Raw genomic sequence first — 20,212 nt, forward strand, 5'->3', positions numbered from 1 at the left:
TTTGTTAACTGATCACTTTATCATTACCAAATTAATCTCCATGATTCCTCTAGTCCTTGCATCTTTGTTAACTGATCACTTTATCATTGCCAAATTAATCTCCATGATTCCTCTAGTCCTTGCATCTTTGTTAACTGATCACTTTATCATTACCAAATTAATCTCCATGATTCCTCTAGTCCTTGCATCTTTGTTAACTGATCACTTTATCATTAATATTTCAAGGAAGTGTGAAAATTAGATTTTACTAAAGCTCTAAAGTATTTTGTAATTCAAGCAGTTTGAGAAATTAAGTGACTATATCAGTTGTAAGACTATTGAACATTTTTTTAAACTGGGTGCCTTTGCCACCCAAATATTTTGCAGTCGAGTAACCATTTTAACATTCATTGGATGGATGGAGAAACAAAGGTAATGAAAGGTGAGATGACTTGGTCAAAATCACAGTGTTAATCTCAACGGGAGTCAATAGTTTCACTGAAAACAAATGAAAAGTTTTGATTTCTAGGCCCGAGTCCTCACCCCTCAAACACGCTAAAGAAGTTTGATAAAGTAAGGATTGTCCATAATCATGTCTAATACATGGCCATGATTCCTGTAGTTTCAGAAGAAAGACTCTTCCCTCTCTTTTGTTCACTGAAATGATCCAGAAAGGAAGGAGCTCTTGGTGTAAAACCAGAGGGAAATAATAAACTACCAGAAAAACCTTGAACTAAAGAGGAAAATGAAATGACCCGATAGTGGCAAAAACCTTTCTGCGTGAAACTACTTATTAGTGCGTGCTCATGAGGGCCTGCACATGGATGCTACATACATGTGAAATGTTCTTATTAGTCCAAAGCAAAACGCACCAGTCAGTACCTCAATCATCAGCAAATCTCTTGGGAAACAGATTTGAGGTTCTGAAAAATCACCCAAATTCCATATTGTAGGTTATTAAGCTTCATCTCCTACACAAGAAGGCTGTTTAACAGGTTCCTATGTACCATATAGCCGGGACTAAAAATATTTGGGATTATTCAGGACAGCGACCCCAGCGTCCCTGGAGTGCCCAGGGAGGTAGGAACCCTAATCTTTGGGTAGATGGACTTTGACATTGTTCCTGTAATGGTGCTGCTGGGGAAACAAACATTCCTGGGATGCCAAAGACAGGAGTGAATAGAGTAGATAAATGATGGGAGATGGAGAAGAAATGAGTAGGGAAGGGGATTTCAGGAAGAAGCAGGAAAGGAGGGAGTGATAAAAAGGCTCAGGAGAGGCAGAAGAGGCAGAAGAAACAATAAGCGTCCGGCAAGGAGAGGAGAAACCATCTCAATTATTTTCATTGCACAAAATTGGCATTTACTCCCAAATTTACTTCTGGAAAGGTTCACTCTCACATTCTTAGCACAGTCGATTGCTTGCTAAACTGAAAAAGAAAGCACTCACAGAATTATTGCTTCCACACTTAATGAAAAGCTTGGCTGCTTTTGTGTGCTAGGTTCATTTTGTCTAAACTGGGCTAGCCTTAAATCGGTATTCAGAACATTTGGGGGTTATGGCAACTTTAATGATCTAGAACTTTAGCCCTGTCATTTTTCAGTGGCCCATCTTACCAGGGAGATAATCAGTCACTGGAATTTGTTAAGTGCTTGGTGGGTGCAGGGAACTGTACTGAGCGCTTGAAGTGGCATAATACAAAGGGTAAATCTAGATGCCTGATTTCTTTTCAGATGTTTATTACTAGGTTTTGTGTTACCCATTAGCATCCTGAACTATCTGGACATTAGAGAGCAACTGTACTTTCTGCTTAAAATTTTTCAGCCAGAAATACAGTTTTTCCTACTGTACTGTACATTTTGAAAAAGTTTTGGATTGCATGCTGAAAATAAATTGGCACATATAATCAATCTCCAAATGGTGCTTATTGACTTATTTCACCTTCCATAGTCTTTCTAGTAAATCAATCGATAGCATTTATTTCATGCATGTTTTGTGCAAAGAACTTTACTAAGTGCTTGGGGGGACATAATAAAAAGAGCTAATAATAAAATAAGTGGTAATAAACATTACCAGTTGTAGCCTTGCTCTTCTTCCTCCTGCTTCTCCTCCCACTATTAGTAAATCAGTAATGATGATAATAATAATTGTGGCATTTAAGTGCTTGCTATGTGCCTGGCACTGTACTAAGCACTGGGGTGGATACAAGCAAATCAGATTGGACACAGTCCCTGTCCCACATGGGGCTCAGAGTCTTCATCATCATTTTACAGATGAGGTAAATGAGGAACAGAGAAGCGAAGTGATTTACTAAGGGTCACAGAGCAGACAAATGGGAGAGCCAGAATTAGGATGCAGGTCCTTATGACTCCCAGGCCCCGGCTCTACTGACTAGGCCTTTCTCAAGCCTGGTGGATTCACATTTTTAACATGATTTACTGGGTTAATGCTATTTAGCTGGATCTTGTCTCATGGCCTACAGCTCCAGCAGGCAAGACATATTCCTGATTTTCACAGCTCTGCTGGTAATGTTTCAAAATTAATATCTTCAAAATGATTACTTGGAACACAGCAGCAATTCCTCTGAGATGTCTGGATGGGAGGTTCCTTCTGAGGAAAACCACTTGCTTCCAGTTCTAAGGCTTTCAAGTGTGAAATGTGTCACACAAGTTTATCCTAAAGAGAATGGGAAAACATGGGGTTGCAAGGTAGAATTCTAAAGAATTTCCTTAGGATCTTGGCACTGATATGCATTCAAACTTGTGCTTGGGTGCAGCTAGATCCCGCTGATCATCTAACATGAATCTCACGTTTTGCATTAGTCAATCCCTACATTTATCCACCTTTCCTGGCAAACTTCCTTCTCAGCCCACTCTGGCTTCAGAGCTGACAGAAAGCTTGATTTGAAGCACCCAAGTTTGTTCCAACCTAGAAATCTTGGCCTCATGGAAAGAGCTCGGGCCCGGGAGTCAGAGGACCTAGGTTCCAATCCCGGATCCGCCACTTGTCTGCTGTGTGAGCTTGGGCAAGCAGCTTCTCTGTGCCTCAGTTACCTCATGGGAATTAAGACTGACAGCCCCATGTAGGAAGGGACTGTGTCCAACCCTATATCTAGCCTAGGGCTTAAAACAGTTCTTGGCACATACTATTATTATTATTATCAGGGCCTGGCACATAGTAAGCACTTAAATATCATAACCCTCCCACCACCCAAAAAAACACAAACCAAAAAAAACCCACTATCCAAATACCTGCAGCCTCTCAGATCTGAGGGAAGAGGAACTAGATTACAAAGAAGGGAAAGGTGGAACTCTCATCAGTCACACCGAAATCGGAAATGGCTGAAAGCAGGCTCTGAGACGATCTGTTTCTCACATCTAGTCTCCCCTCCCTCTAGACAGCTCAGCCTCTGTATTCTTCCCAGTTGAGCATTTACCCGATTAGATCACATCTTCACCTCAGAGAACTTCCTAGGCACGCTTCAGGAAAAAGAATCCAACAGGATTACAGAGTGTCCTTCAGTTTCGACGGGTGATATTTCCCTTGATGGATAAGACAACCATTTTACACCGAACAGGACCTGCCGTCAACAGTACTGATGGAGGTACTAAGAGTCTTACATTTACCTTTCAAAGGGGGCATCTTGAAGTACAGTGTATGACCAAATTCACCTCGAGACCCAGCTTGGAGGGTCTTCCAGAGGACGAACTTTAGCTACTGGATGGCAAATCGGGATCTTGGAACTCTGGGGTAGCCTCAAGTTGCTTAGAACAAATTCTGGATCTGGACAAAATAACCTAATCTGCAGATGCCCTGGTGGTCTACTTTGGGCCACGTCATTCCTCTGGATTTGGGGGGAAGTTGGGAGAAACAGTTTCAAATCCCTATACTGGTTCCTAAAGGGCTGGGAGAATCCCGTGTGTGAGCGTCAGGAGGAGAGGAGGGAAGTCCATTTGCGTCTTGAAGTCCTGAAAGGGTCTAGGAGTTATCTGTGGTCTTTTGGCTTCTTTCCCACTGCTTTCAAAAATGCTCATGTTTCCCCTATCCTAAAAAAACCCTCCCTCGATCCCACAGCTCTCTCCAGTTATCGCCCCATCTCCCTCCTACCATTCCTCTCCAAACTCCTTGAGCGAGTTGCCTACACCCGCGGTTTCAAGTTCCTCTCCTTCAATTCTCTCCTTGTCCTCCTCCAATCTGGCCTCTCCCCTTCACTCCACAGAATCCACCCTCTCAAAGGTCACAAGCGATCTCCTTTCCAGATCCAACAGCTTCTACTCCATCCTAATCTTCCTTTATCTCTCAGCTGCCTTTGACGCTGTCCACCAACCCCTTCTCCTGGAAACATTATCCAATCTCGGCTTCATTCATCCAGTCGTATTTATTGAGTGTTAATGTGTGCAAAACACGGTACTAAGCGCTTGGGAGAGTACAATACGACAATAAACAGGCACATTCCCTGCCCACAACGAGCTTACACTCTAGAGGGGGAGACCGACATAGAACACATACAGTAAGCGCTCACGTATACAGCCTGTTAGTACAATGTAAATACTAGTAAATACTTACTAGTACGCACATAGTAAGCGCTCAATAAATACCAGTGATGCAACCGGAAGGACAAATGACTGATCAATCAATAATTCCTTTCTCACAGTGAGCATGCACGGTACATCGCTCGCTGTGCCATGCCATTTGCTACTTGTGTCTGCCCACCTTTTAGTATGATGATCTATCTGAAGCTTCTGTTGTAACAGTCGCCTGATTTCAAACTCCTGCTTGCCAGAGCAGCCTGCCTCCTGTTCCTATCTTCCAACCGGTCTTAGCGTGACCTGAGGTTTAGTTTCATTGTGTCTTTTCAAAACCTTCTACTATTCTCCTGTTTTACTTTTTCTCCCCACCCCTACCTTTAGAAATCCTGTCGTCACCCACACCCCGCACTTGTTGTGTCTGGTGATGAGGACCAGAGCGTTGAGGCTAGAGGACTGACTGCTCTCCAGTTCTACCACTGTTTCTCTCAGATCTGTTCTCTTCCTCCCCATCTCTCCTCCCCAGAGACCATTTTTCAGTGCCATGGCTTTATGGTATGGGGCTCTGTCCCTCTAAGGACAGAGAGAGTTGGAGATCATCGAACTTCATTCCCATCTGAACTAAATTCCAATTAACTCTATAGCTTCAGACAACTATCATCCCAAGTGCTTTTAGTATAGTGCTCTGCACACAGCACTCAATAAATACAACTAATGGAACTATGCTGATTTATTTATTTATATTAAGGTCTGTCTCCCCCTCTGGACTGTGAGCTCATTGTGGGCAGGGGATGTGTCGGTTTATTGTTATATTTTACTCTCCCAAGCGCTCAGTCTTAGAACGGTGCTTGGCACGATATAAGAGCTTAAAAATGCCATAATTATTAGTAGTACAGTGTTCTGCACACGGTAAGTGCTCAATAAATACGACTGAATGAGTGAACAAATAAACCTCCCCTGGCTACAGTCTGATTCTGTTTATCCGGTTTAACTCAGCTCTGCTTTTAGTGGTGGCTTTACTGAGAGCCGTGAGATAGCAAGTGGCATGGCATCCTTTACATCAGGAGCTCCTGTTAGCACTGAGTATGCTATAGCCCAGTTGGGCACTATGGGAGAGGAGGAGGAGAAGGGCACTCAATCAGGGTTGGGTCACTGGGGCAAAATGGCCTAGGTTTATCCGTCTTTGAGCCTATGGATGTTTGCTCACCTCTGCCAAACTAATTCTCTTCTCCTCTTCAAAACCTTACTTAAAGCTCACCTCCTCCAAGAAGCCTTCCCAAACTGAGCTCCCCTTTTCTCTCTGCTCCCTCTACCCCCCCCCACCTCTCCGCAGCTAAACCCTCTTCTTCCCCCTTTCCCTCTGCTCCTTCCCCTCTCCCGTCCCATCCCCGCAGCACTGTACTCGTCTGCTCAACTGTACATATCTTCATTACCCTATTTATTTTGTTAATGAGATGTACATCTCCTTGATTCTATTTATTTGCTATTGTTTTAATGAGATGTTCTTCCCCTTGATTCTATTTATTGCCATTGTTCTTGTCTGTCCGTCTCGCCCAATTAGACTGTAAGGCCGTCAAAGGGCAGGGACTGTCTCTGTTACCGATTTGTACATTCAAAGTGCTTAGTACAGTGCTCTGCACATAGTAAGCGCTCAATAAATACTATTGAATGAATGAATGAATGCTTTGTGACCCTGGGCAAGTCACTTACATTCTCTGGGCCTCAGTTACCTCATATGTAAAATGGAGATCGAGACTCTGAGCCCCACGGGGGACAGGGACTGTGTCCAACCCAATTCGCGTGTATCCACCTCAGCATTCAGTACAGGGCCTGGAGCATAGTAAGCACTTAACAGATACCACAGTTATCATTATTATGTTTGTGACATGCTGATTATTTAATAGTTAAAAAAACAAGCAGAAGCCCATCTTAGCCCAGGTTTCCTGGGAATATATAGTGAAAATTCAAAGGAAGTGATGACATACCTTTCTTCCACTGAAATCTCTTTCAGCTGCTGGTGTGGTTTAGTGCCTTCCATTTCCCTGATGCTTACTGCATAGATCTTAGTGGTATAGTCAATGGCCTTTTCTCTTGCAACATCACTGTCATAACCTCAAATAACAAGTAGCAAAATAAGAAACTGTGCATCGCTTGAGATGAGACAGTGGCATTCTGACACACATCAAAGACACCGAAAAATGGATGGAAAGTGTTCTCCGAGCATCCTCTGTTGCCACTGTGGGAGTCGGAATACACCTTTGACATTTCTGTGACATATGGCATTTCTTAGGTTTTGTACTCAACAGATGTATCCATTACAACTACAACAAGGCCTCTCTTTTACCTCCATCCTCTTCGGCATCCGTATCGGACTCCTCACTGTCAACTAGTTTACTCTCCTGAGTGCCCACAAACTCCCTAGTCCAGATCATTAGAGCAGTATCGGCACCTCCGACGGTCAGCAGAACCGAATCGTTATGCAACCACCTGACGTTGGTCACGTGGGCGCTGTGACCCACGTATTTTTTGAACTTGGCATGTTGGCCCTGTGAAATCAAAGAACCTGCGGTGGAACAGATGGTTTCGGTTCGTGGCTTTCAAATTCTGCTTCTTCCCCCGTTATTTCCCGGCCCAGCTTCTAGAGGACCCAACAGATTCCATTTTGGGGACCTGGTGGTGGGTAGGACATGCTGTAGTCTATGATCTTCTACACAAAAAAGGGCCACAAACGATCCCAAGAGATAATTAAATGGGTTGGAACCGATATAAAGGGATGGGTTGAGAAAGAACCATTTGAACGACAGTAGATGGACAGGCATCTTCCCCCTGCCCCTCCTCATCTTGTAATTTCCCCCAGGGATCTCAAGTCTCAAGACAGACTTGAGAACTCCAGTTTAGATGCTACAGTGAGGTGGAGGAGGGATGGATCCAAAGGGTAGAATGAGGGAGGAATATGGTATTCAGCATTCCCTGATGCCTTCTGGATCAGGCTTGGGACATCTTCATTTCTTTAAAAAAAGATTTATGGTATTTGTTAAGCTCTTACTATGTGCCAGACACTATACTAAGCACTGGTATAGATACATGATAATCAGATTGGACATGGTCCATGTCCCACGTGGGACTCACACTCTCAATCCCCATTTTACAGATGAGGTAACGGAGGCACAGAGAAGCTAAGAGACACGCTCGAAGTCACATAACATACAAGTGGTGGAGTCAGGATTAGAACCCAGGTCCTCCCGGCTCCCAGACCTGTGGTCTATCCACTAGGCCATGCTCCTTGTCCACTGGGCCAGTACCTCAAAACGGACAGGGAGACAGACGTGTGTTAAGTTTAATCCTGCCCTCCTCCAGAGTGCCCACATTTAGAAAGAGGGGACAAACTAACCTCCCTCACATAATTTAATGGAAATTATGATTATTTTGAGCATGGGATGAGCGGTAAGACTACCCTTTGAGGGAAAGGGTAAAAGATCAAGACACTCTATTACCTTTACTGGATAAGAGAATAGCTTGACAAAACCAAAATCATCTCCTGTGGCTAAGAGAGTGCAGTCTTTGGTCAGAGTAGCTGCATTGACATCAGTGACATCACTGTGAGCTGGCCAGATTCCTTCACAAGTGGGACCCAGAACACACGACCAGGTATCCCACTCGATTTTCTCAATCTGAAAAAGAAAACGGATGCACTTGTGGTAAGACACGGGTTCATTTTTCTTTCAAGGCAGCACTTGAATACCGTACAAACAATTCAGACGGTTCAGCTTGTCTAGTGTTTGGCAGTGGAATTAGGTACTAAATAGTTTGAGGTAATGTGCCAAAATGCACACCCCAATTCAGTTTATAATTCCAAGTGGAATGTGGTCTGGTTTGCTTGTCGTTTCCCCCGATAAAAACCAGATCTGCCTGTGGATGGATAGCTAGTTGTTTCACTGCTTGCTGAAGATTCTTTCTGCCCTGGAGAGAAGGATTTTTTTATGGCATCTGCGCAGGGCTTACTAGGTGCCAGGTACTGTACTAAGTGCTGACGTAAGTACAAGATACTACTACTACTACTAATTATATTTATTAAGTGATTACTATATGCCAAGCACTGTTCTAAGCACTGGGGTAGATATAAGTTAATCAGGTTGGACATAGTCCCTATCCCACAGGGGGCTCATAGTCTTAGTCCCCATTTAACGATGAGGTAACTGAGGTCCAGAGAAATGAAGTGACTTGCTCAAGATCACCCAGCAGACAAGTGGCACAGCAGCAAGAAGTAGCGTGGCTCAGTGGAAAGAGCACGGGCTTTGGAGTCAGAGGTCATGGGTTCGAATCCCAGCTCGGCCACTTGTCAGCTGTGTGACTTTGGGCAAGTCACTTAACTTCTCGGTGCCTCAGTTACCTCATCTGTAAAATGGGGATTAAGACTGTGAGCCCTACGTGGGACAACCTGATTCCCCTGTGTCTACCCCAGCACTTAGAATAGTGCTCGGCATAAAGTAAGCGCTTAACATTCATTCATTCATTCATTCATTCATTCAATAGTATTTATTGAGCGCTTACTATGTGCAGAGCACTGTACTAAGCGCTTGGGATGAACAAGTTGGCAACAGATAGAGACAGTCCCTGCCGTTTGATGGGCTTACGGTCTGATCGGGGGAGACGGACAGACGAGAACAATGGCGATAAATAGAGTCGAGGGGAAGAACATCTCGTAAAAACAATGGCAACTAAATAGAATCGAGGCGATGTACAATTCATTAACAAAATAAACAGGGTAATGGAAATATATACAGTTGAGCGGACGAGTACAGTGCTGTGGGGATGGGAAGGGAGAGGTGGAGGAGCAGAGGGAAAGGGGGAAAAGAGGGTTTAGCTGCGAAGAGGTGAAGGGGGGGTGGTAGAGGGAGTAGAGGGAGAAGAGGAGCTCAGTCTGGGAAGGCCTCTTGGAGGAGGTGAGTTTTAAGTAGGGTTTTGAAGAGGGGAAGAGAATCAGTTTGGCGGAGGTGAGGAGGGAGGGCATTCCGGGACCGCGGGAGGACGCGGCCCGGGGGTCGACGGCAGGATGGGCGAGACCGAGGGACGGTGAGGAGTTGGGCGGCGGAGGAGCGGAGCGTGCGGGGTAGGCGGTAGAAAGAGAGAAGGGAGGAGAGGTAGGAAGGGGCAAGGTGATGTAGAGCCTCGAAGCCTAGAGTGAGGAGTTTTTGTTTGGAGCGGAGGTCGATAGGCAACCACTGGAGTTGTTTAAGAAGGGGAGTGACACGCCCAGATCGTTTCTGCGGGAAGATGAGCCGGGCAGCGGAGTGAAGAATAGACCGGAGCGGGGCGACAGAGGAGGAAGGGAGGTCAGAGAGAAGGCTGACACGGTAGTCTAGCCGGGATATAACGAGAGCCCGTAGCAGTAAGGTAGCCGTTTGGGTGGAGAGGAAAGGGCGGATCTTGGCGATATTGTAAAGGTGAAACCGGCAGGTCTCGGTAACGGATAGGATGTGTGGGGTGAACGAGAGAGACGAGTCAAGGATGTTATTAAGTGGCAGTAGGCAAGGCACTCTGTCCAACCTGATTACCTTGTTTCTACACCAGCGCTTAGAACAGTGCCTGGCACGTAGTTAGTGCTTAATAAATACCATAATAATAATAATTATTATTATTATTTGTAAAGGTCAATCATGCCCCTTCCCAGGCTGGATTTAGGTGTCCTAATCCATGTTTCTCATTTTAGTTATCCTTCTCTGAGTGAGCTTTGGGTGAAGGAGCCAGACTCAGTTTCAGGTAACTAGACAGAAATTATCCCTATCTGATTGACTGGCAAACTACAGAAGTGAGAAGGGTGATGGTTGGAACTTGTCTGGAGGAGAACACAAGCAAACTCTAGCTGCCTAAGAATGTCCCCAGATAATATGCTGAAGCTTCCCAAAAAGCCTACTAGTTCTTAAAGGGTATTAAGAACTTTAATCCTTAAGGTTCTTGCCCGAGGTCACATAGCAGAAAAGTGGAGGAGCCAAGACAACCGCTTCGTATAATGAAGCGGTTACTTAACAAACATGGGAACGCCGTAAAAAAATTATTGCAGCTTCCGAGAGTGCCTAATTTACACCAAAAGGATCAGTGTGGCCTAGTGGATAGAGCGTGGGCCTGGGAGCTTGAGGACCTGGGTTCTAATCCCAGCTCTGCCACTTTGCTGTGTGAATTTGGGAAAGTCACAATTTCTCTGTGTTTCAGTTTCCTCATCTGTAAAATAGGGGTTCAATACCTTGTATCCTTCCTAAGTAGACTGTGAGCCCCAGGGACTGCGTCCAACCTGATTACCTTCTATCTACTTCAGAGCTTAGTACAGTGCTAGGCACATAGTAAGTGCTTAACAAATACTCTTATTATTATTATTATCATCATTATTATTATTACCAGAGAATAGCTTCAGCATGAAAGAATTTGCTGCCCTGATGTCAACAGAAATTCCATATAGGAATAGACATGTGGGATGCAGAAAACGCAGAATTTGCCCCTTAACCCTTATCTTGGTTCTTGATTCTAAACATGGCAAAAAGAAGGAGGGCGTAAATCTTAATTAAGACCAATTGCTTTCATGGTTAAGTCACAAGGAAGAAAGAGCAGAATTTAGAGAAAATATCCACGCTTGCATTCATAGCATACTATTACACGCTAAGAAAGCAAGGAGTGACATTTTCAGTTTTTAGAATCTGAAAAAATTATCAAATTCCAAAACTATTTTTGCCTCTCTACAATTGCTGGTTAAGAACTCATGGGAATAATAAAATATGAGTATGCCTTTGAGAAAATATTATTACCTCTGAAGCTCTTATCACATGTCGTTTTCCTCTTGGGGCTTCAAAAAAGAGTTGTTCTTTGGCACCAGAATTGACTTGCAATAACTTTCCTGTTTACGATGGAATGAAGTAGATAAAAATTTAACCACAAATATCTATTTGCTATGAACTAGTAAACATGACATTAGCTGTTTGGTTTATTTCAACTGCAATCCCAAATGGTTACATTTTCAAAAAGCACATCTTTTTAAGTATTCCATTGAAATTCTGTGTCCAATAGTTGAAAGGTATTACAAATCAATTTTTATTATAGTTGTACATTATCTCAACATTTCTATCAACTGCTTGGGAAAATAAAAACATTATAAATGCAATCCAGTCAAACAAATCATCGATCTATTCTGGAGAGAAATTTGAATTTCTGATAGTAGGCTTGTATGTACACACAAAATTAAACATTTCCTGAATTCTTTTGATTCCATTTTAGACATTGAAAAGGTCAAGATTTTCCTGGCATAAATGTGTCCCCACCATTCCAAATAGTTCTATACTGTCAACCAAATAAATTAGAATTTTGGATTCACATAAATTAGCGGTGGAGAGTATCCGTTCAACATCTACTCCACTCGCACCATTTGTCCACTTTTATTCTTTTTTAACTATTGTGAATTTGTCCATTTATGTCAAATGGTCTTCTCTATTGTACTGAAAGTCCCTCATGAGCAAGGGGGAGCATTTTGGACCACTGTGTGGTTGTCAGTTGTCTACTAGCGTACTCTGCATCCAAGAGGCAAAGACTGCATGATAATGAATTATTTACAGGTTCAGTGAAACAGTACAAGGAAAATGAACTTTTCTCTTTTGGCTCATCAAGGACCGAGGAGATCATCAGAGATGTCACAGGGGGGATTGAGGGCCTTGACCACTGTCGGGTTGGAAATTCTCTTTGGGTTAAACATGGATTACATTTGCAGGCAGGGGTAAGGCAAAGAGAAAACTGATGTGAATAAAACCTCCATGTTTTAGATTTTGAGAGGTTCAGAGTTTGAAATCAATGACCACGTGTGGCCCCTTATTTCCAGCTTCCTGACAATTACCACAGAGGCCTCACAAACAGTAAAGCCATTCCGGAGTCTGCAAAGGGTGGAGTGATTTTTTTTTCCCAGTGGTATTTGTTAAGCATTTATTATGTGCCAGACTCTGTACTAAGCACTGGGGTAGACATGGGCTCATCAGCTTGGACAAGGTCTTGGGGGTGAGGAAGGAAATGACCTTTTTTTAATGGCATTTGCTAAGCACTTCTTATACGCATGTGCCAGACACTATACTAAGCACTGGTCTATTCAGGTAGGACACGGTCCAGTGGGGTGAGGAGGGAAACAACTTTTTAAAATGATATTTGTTAAGTGCTTACTATGCGCCAGGCACTGTACTAAGTGCTAGGGTCCATACAGGCTAATCAGGTTAGACACAGTCCATGTCCCGCATGGGGCTCATAATCTTAAACCCCATTTTACAGATGAGGTAACTGAGGCACAGAGAAGTGTCTTCTCCAAGGTAATAAGACAGACAAATGCCGGAGTCAGGATTAGAACTCAGGTCCTTGGACTCCCAGGGCCATGCTTTAACGACAAGACCATGCTGACTTGCCTGTACAATTCCCAAAAGCAGGGAACCGAGCCAAAATCACTATACGGGAAGTGAGAGCCGCAGGACGGGTGGGTCCTCGGGCACTAAAGAGAGCCTGGAGGCGTAGCCAACCCCACTGGGATAGCAACCAGAGGGAAAACCGATGCTACATTTCCCAAAATGATTGTGAGAAATCAAGTAACATCTTTGACTCGCCACTCTGCCCCACCTGGAAGCACCTCTCTCCAGGAGCCAGTTGGTACTCAGGCACGGAGGCCAATTTCCTTAATGGGGTGTCTGAGAAAGTCAACTGATTAGAAATGATTGGCACTGCATTTCCACCTGCGGGACCTGTAGTTTATCAAAAAACTACATTTATTACAAAAACCTTTTGGCTCCAAGCTTTATGTCTAGAAAACGGATCCCCAAACCAACTGCATTAAACTGCCTTCGAACTGAAATTCTTGGGGGGGGGCCTAATCGGTAAGCCTGCCTCTCTCTGGTCGCAGGGGCCAGAGAAAAGTTGCCCTTGCGCGTCAACGTGGGGAATGGAGGATTGGAGGAGAAGGATTCAGGGCAGGAATGATTTTTCCCCTGCACAGGCTCTGCTCAGTTTTTCAAAAGATTATTGCCATGGAGAGAGAGATTGCCTTCTAGTGGAGAAGCAGCGTGGCCTAAGGCAAGAGCACGGGCTTGGGAGTGAGCGGACAAATACCCCCTCCTTTAGGTGAGTCTAGTTTTCTTTCTTTCCTGGCAGCCATGCGGCTTTTGACTGCCTGGGAATTCCTAGGAAGCAGATGGAATTGGGGTGAGGGGGCAGGGAGAAAAGGAACTCTCCCCTTCTTTGCTCTCCCTGTCTTCTCTCTGAATCCAGGGGAGGACAATGGTCAGAACCACCCTGAATTCAGAGAGGAAAACCAGGATCATTGTGATAAGTGAAATCCAACAAAACTCTGAAGGATTTCGATATCAGTTTCTCTGGAACAGGACATATTTACCCGGCATGTACATGGAAGCCACAGACTATCCTCTACTGAGAAAAATCTTACCTCTCGAGTCCCAGTCAATGTGTGTGATATAACTAGAGGCACCTTTGCAGATGCCTACTCTTTTGCTGGTAAGAACATTGTAAATATCAACAAAATTATCATGGGAGGCCACTGCCAGGTATTTCCCTGTATCTATAAGAGAAAAATATGCAGTCAATTGTGAAATACCAAACCCTAGAAACCCTACATTCTCCCCCTAGAAATGCACGTTGAAAGCTTCTCCAAAGAGGTGGGGAGGGGTGCTGAAATCAGGGAGGATGTTGGGAAAATCAATTGTATTTTCTTACCATTTTACTTTAAATCTATGATTTTAAAAAAAAGAACATACTGTGGGCTGCACCTTTTGAAAATTTGATATCAGATATCATTTCCTTTCTGTGATGGAAAGAGACCATATCTTCCACAGTGTCGGCATTCACGACCAGAAAACTCCCGTCATTCAACCCAACGGCTAAGGCTTTCCCATCGGGAGAAAAGGCACAGCATCTTCCACCTACCAAGACAAATATATATTTTTTTAATAAGTCCCAAATGGATGATTTTACCATTCATAACTTCTCTGAAAGGAAATCAGATGGATGATGAGAGGAGTGTGTGTGTTTCTTGGGGCTTACATTCATGTGTGAGAAAACATTAAAAGCTCTAGTGCTTTATTCCAAGTAAGATGACACTAGATATAGGAAGAAGCTGGAAACTACAAATGGAATGCCACACTACCACTTCCAGGAACCCATTCTGTCATAAATTTATTTATTCACATGAATGTCTGTCTCCTCTTATAGACAATAAGCTCGTTATGGCAATGTGCCTGCTAATTCTGTTGTATTTACTCTCCCAAGTGCTTAGTACAGTGCTCTGCACATAGTAAGAAGTTGATAAATATGTTTGGTGGATGGATTGATTCTCTGATTCTTGCCACAGAATCTGACTTCCCCTCTGGACTGTAAGTGCCTTGTGGACACAGAACTCTACTCTCCCAAGGGTCAGTAAGCACTCGAAAGAATAGCACTGACAGATTTAGTTGGGATCTCCTTGGGTCACGAATGCAGAAACACAGTATCAAGTTTCAGGATGGCTTCTGGGAATTTCAGGGAAAGAGGTGCAGGCTCCTTGGACATCTGTGACAGTGTCTGTGTATGTCTCTCGCGGTGGGGAGACTTTCAGCTGTGATGCAGGATCTCTGTGTCCCCACTGACGAACCCCAATATCGCAGGGGACAGAAAGGCAAGTCTGTGGAAGTAGTTCTGCCTTCTAGGCAACCATATAAGCTCACTCTGGGCAGAGAATGTGTCTACCAACAGCTACACTGGACTCTCCCAAGCACTACGTCCAGGGCTAAGGACAGCATACTTTCTAGAAACTTCCCTGCACTAAACTTTCTAGACTCTTTTGAACCATCTTCTGATGACGCACACTGAATTCCAGATTCACTGGGCCAACGCGACTGTCAAAGACAATTTTTCCTTTTGAGTTTGAATCAATAGCGTGCTCTCTCAAAGAAGAGGGTTTCTCCAGTGTGCTTAAAATAATCTTCAAGGGGACATTTTCAATAGAAATTCACTGATCGCCAATAAGAAGGGGAAGGTAGGATTACCCACAGACAGGCGACTCCCAAAGGAGTCCAAAGAGGAGGATGAAATATAGTGCTCGCTCCTTTGGCTTACGCCTTTGATCCTGGAAAATTCGAATATTTAGGAAAGCGCTTCCAAGAGCCCCGCTGGCTTTCAAAGCTCACCAGAATCCCAGAAGGGTAGAGATTACCTTTCTTGAGCTTCCGAACCGCCAGCATCCGGTGCTGGGAGGAGAGCTCCCAGATTCGAAGCGTTTTATCGTCACTCACCGTGGCACAGATAGGCAGGAGAGGGTGAGCTGCCAAGCCCCAGACTTCGCCTTCCATATGCCCCTATTTGAAAGGGAAAGACGCCCGATTAACACATCTCATGTAGTGAGACAATCATTTGGTCGTATTTACTGAGCACTTCTTGTGGGCAAAGCACTGCACTAAGCACTTGAGAGACTAAGATATAATAATAAACAGATACGGTTCCCTGCCCAAACGAGCTTACAGTCTCCCAATCGGCCCATGATGGTCCATATTCTGCCCAAATGAACCCACATCATTGCCTGCTCGTTTAGTAAGGTCTCTTGGAGGGACATGTGATTTTAGGAGGGCTTTGGTGAGTCTGATATGGAGGGGGAGGGAGTTCCAGGACAGAGGGAGGATGTGGACAAAGAGTCGGAAGTGAGGTAGATAAAATCGTGGTACAGAGAGTAGGCTGGTGTTAGAGGAGCAAAGTGTGCTGACTGGTTTGTAGTCAGAGATCAGCGAAGTAAAGTAGGAGGAAGAGAAAATGGACGGGTAACCATTTTAGGTTTTTGAGGTCTGGGAAGATATGGACGGTCCATTCTTTGTACTTGAAGGATGCATAAAATCTTCATCGCTACATATACAATTTGGAGAGATGATAAGAAAGGGAAAAGTACAGTAGGATGCCTTGTTTGACAAAGGTACTAGGAGTGATTAAAGGAAAGCACTGCGCATGTTCACAAGAGACTTACTTGCTCGTGATTGAAAATGAATGAAAACCCATTAGACGGTTGGCACTCAACTAGCTAAAGGGTTTGAAGGACGTTACTAAAGGAAGGGTTAACAGAGGAATGGACAATTCTTGTTCCATGATTATTTATATTCTGATATGCTCTGCTACACACCATCTAACTCGAAGTGAAGGATGGTGAGTTTTAACAATCATTCATTCGTGAAAACATTGTACCTGAACAAGCAGAGTCATAGGGCCGCTCTTATCAATTTCCAGGATCTCTCCATTTTTTGTTCCCACCAGGATATGCCCATGCCCTAAAGTTATGGCACGGATTGAAGGGTTGTCTTCCAAAAGTAAACCTGAGGAAAAAAGTGATGGCATTTGGAAATATAGGAAAATAACTTTAGTATTATTTAGCAAGAAAATAATTCTTATGTTTTTAAGGTTCCTTCTTTTCTCCAAATTTCTTTTCCGCTTCACCCTCAAGGAGTAGGTGCCTAAGGACACGTTTGAACAGTGTAGTTTTGAGCCCTTTAAAATCACATCTTCTCCAGGAGGCCTTCCCTGCTTAATCTCCCACCTCCTCGCCCTAAATCCCACTCATTTGCAACTTCAGTACTGTACACACCCTTGTAGCACTTATACATTTTTATCGTCGACTGCTTCCTCTTACATGTAATTTATTTTAATGGCTGTCTCCTTTGTACGACTGTAAGCTCCTCAAAGACAGGGATGGTGTTTACCAATTCTACTAAACTCTCCCAAGCACTTAGTTCAGTGTTCTGCACACTGCAGGTGCTTAAATACTGGAGATTAGTATCATTCTTTGGTACTATTTCAGTAAAAAAGTATTTGAAGAAAACACAGATTTAGAGAGCTGAATAAAAATAAGAGAACTTGAAGAATGGAAATTTCATAGACTGAAATTTCTCTGAAAAGGAATGCATTTAAAGTGCCTGTCTGAACGAATATACACCCCTGCACAAATTTAAGTCAATGATTAAAAAAGCTAGATAGAGCCTGGACCTCATGACACATGTATTTTTTTATGGTTTTTGTTAAGCTCTTACTATGTTCCAGGCACTGTACTAAGAGCTGGGGTAGATGCAAGTTAATCAGGTTGGATACAGTCCCCGCCCTACATGGTGCGCTTGGTCTTAATCCCCATTTAACAGATGAGGTAACTGAGGCACAGAGAAGTGAAGCAACTTGCCCGAGGTCACACGGCAGATATGCGGCAGAGCCGGGATTAGAACTCAGGTTCCTCCTGATTCTCAGGCCTGTGCTCTGTGGATGTGATAGGTGACTACAACATAGATCACAACTCCACACAGAAAGGGACACTATGGGGAGTTCACAATGTACTGTTTGAAAAACAGGGGGAGGTTATGAACAGTTATGCACTACATCTATCAATCCTTTCTCTCGCTATCTTTATTTTTTAATATTTCAGCTTTACCTTCTATATTAAGTAAATCTTGATTTTACATATATCGAAAAATGGGGATAACTACCTGCTTCTAGCTCTCTAGGATAAGCGGACATATTATTACACATTTAGAAATAGCACCTTTAGAGCTTGTTGATAGCGCTGCTCTTTTAATAGCGTAAGTCTTCAAGCATCTCTCAAACATATCATCCCATAGTTCCACAATTCCATCTTTTCCACCGGTTACAAAACCCTAAGAAAGCAGACATGCATAACCTATGAACACCTTAATTGTTTAGTGCTAAAAGATCATTTTATCTTAAAAACAAAATGTTCATGTGTGTGCTCAAGGGTGTACCCATATCATATATTTTATCATAAATTCATGAAAAATTCTAATGATAATGCTCTGCATACAACAATTTATAAGGGTCAGCCTATTTATAGTCACTCCCCGGAAAAAAACAGCACATTCCTGTAGAAGCATAGCAGGCACTTTATCATGATAAATTATCCTGCTATTTCATTCATTAGCATATAATACAATACCATCAACCTCCCACCCAAATTGAAATCAGGATCACTCTTTTTATAAACTGGCAAATAACTCACAGGGTTACATATCTTTAAGGAAAGGTGACCTTTTCTTCTTGATTTATTTCATGACTTTCTGGTATTATTAATTCATTTAATTTTGGGCAACTTACCGTACATGCCAGCTGCATATGTGGGAGTGACATTCCTTATTTTTCTATGCAAACCACTAAGGAATATTCCATTCTGTTTCCCTGAAAATTCTTATTCAATGCCATTAAAGGGAAAATACTTAGAATTCTATAAACTTACAAACCTCATCCATACCATTTTCACTTCAGATGATGTTAAAATGGAGATAGAGTTCAAATGTTGAACAAGAAGTCAGTACAAATGGATCCACTACTCCAGAAAACTTTAATTCATTTATGTGGGAATAGTTAAATTTAATAAAAAGTAAAAGGTCAACCCCACCCTAAGTCACCTCGAATTTCAGGAGTCAGCAGTCTCATTCTACATTCAAAAATCGCCCTCTTCTATTCTAGCATTTAATGTTTCTAGTCTAACCACAACACATTTGAAAAGAAGTACTAGAATGCCAGCTGCCATACAAATACATACCTCTGAACAATGACCATGAGGTTAAAATTCAGGGTGTGTTTAATCCTAGTATTTCTGCCTCAGCCCCAGATGCAGTACATAGTTAAATGCTTATTTCAAACTGTTTGTGAACTCGGTGACTATACTCCCTATAATTTTTATTCTCATGGTATCTGTTAAGTGCTTACAGTGTGTCAAGCGCTGTTCTAAGCGCCCCCCACCCCAGTAAGAAACTGGATAACCAAGTCGATGATGAAATTCGACCACTGTCAACCAGGAAGACAAAGATGATCGTTGCTTATGTATCTACCCCAGTGCTTAGAATAGTGCTCTGCATATAGTAAGTGCTTAACAAATACCAACATTATTATTATTATTATTAATGCTGAATCCAAGTATCGGTGGGCATGAACCGTAGCAAGCAGTATCCTAGCCCCCAGAGCTTTATCAAGAGTCTAGCAGATACATGGGACATAAAGCCTTGGCATTCAGGATGACAAAGACAAAAACTGGGTAGAGAGAGGCAGACCCAAACTTTTAAGTCACTAAAATTATATATACGGAAACAGCAGCCTGTCCACCAAGACTGGTGTTATAATAGGGTCATTTCATAAAAACCATGTCTTGAGCTGTGCTTTGTTAGTCAGCTACATGCATTCCGAAAACAGGCTGGATGCCTTCCTGATATCACTTTGCAATTAAAACTGTGATGGGGAACAGATTTCACAGAAATGCCCTTTACCTTATCCAATGCATGCATAGCAAATACAGGCCCATCATGAGCCTTCATTGTCTTTAGCAGCAGAGTATCTTTCCAAATAAATATATCTCCAGTAGCTGCTCCAGAGAAAACTAGATCTTCCATTCGTCCATAAGAAACACACATCATCGTTTCCAATTTCCCAACGCTGCCAAAGATTCCACGTTTAGAAGTGAAGCCCCCACCTGAAGTTAGAGAAAAGGTCTTCATTCAAATTTCTCAACAAAATACTCAATAACATCTTATAAGGACACTCAGACTAAATGCTGAAGTGAAAAACACAGAGGAAACCATCCATAAGTAAGGAGTGATACCTCTTTGACATTTTGTCCAGAGGGCCATTAAAGAAACTTATGATAGACTGAAAAATATTAGGTAAAATATCTA

At 43.0% G+C, this 20,212-nt stretch overlaps 1 protein-coding gene across 4 annotated transcripts in view; it reads right to left on the reverse strand.

Annotated features, from left to right (window-relative positions):
* Window positions 1-20,212, reverse strand: part of EML6 (EMAP like 6) — a 144,092-nt gene that overhangs the window by 28,278 nt on the left and 95,602 nt on the right. For 2 of the 4 annotated variants that reach the window (XM_001509924.6, XM_007672024.4), the window contains exons 18-27: window positions 19,808-20,010; window positions 18,073-18,184; window positions 16,734-16,861; window positions 15,721-15,862; window positions 14,300-14,452; window positions 13,960-14,091; window positions 11,303-11,391; window positions 8,000-8,176; window positions 6,850-7,051; window positions 6,491-6,617 (exon numbers count right to left, since the gene is read on the reverse strand). In XM_001509924.6, the coding sequence (XP_001509974.2) occupies window positions 6,491-6,617; window positions 6,850-7,051; window positions 8,000-8,176; window positions 11,303-11,391; window positions 13,960-14,091; window positions 14,300-14,452; window positions 15,721-15,862; window positions 16,734-16,861; window positions 18,073-18,184; window positions 19,808-20,010 (1,465 nt within the window). Of the gene's footprint in view, window positions 1-6,490; window positions 6,618-6,849; window positions 7,052-7,999; window positions 8,177-11,302; window positions 11,392-13,959; window positions 14,092-14,287; window positions 14,453-15,720; window positions 15,863-16,733; window positions 16,862-18,072; window positions 18,185-19,807; window positions 20,011-20,212 lie in introns of all 4 variants that reach the window. The other 2 variants (XM_029071718.2, XM_039913143.1) reach the window with 1 other exon arrangement.

This window comes from Ornithorhynchus anatinus, chromosome 9 (genome assembly GCF_004115215.2).
Source record: "Ornithorhynchus anatinus isolate Pmale09 chromosome 9, mOrnAna1.pri.v4, whole genome shotgun sequence".
NCBI lineage: Eukaryota > Metazoa > Chordata > Mammalia > Monotremata > Ornithorhynchidae > Ornithorhynchus > Ornithorhynchus anatinus.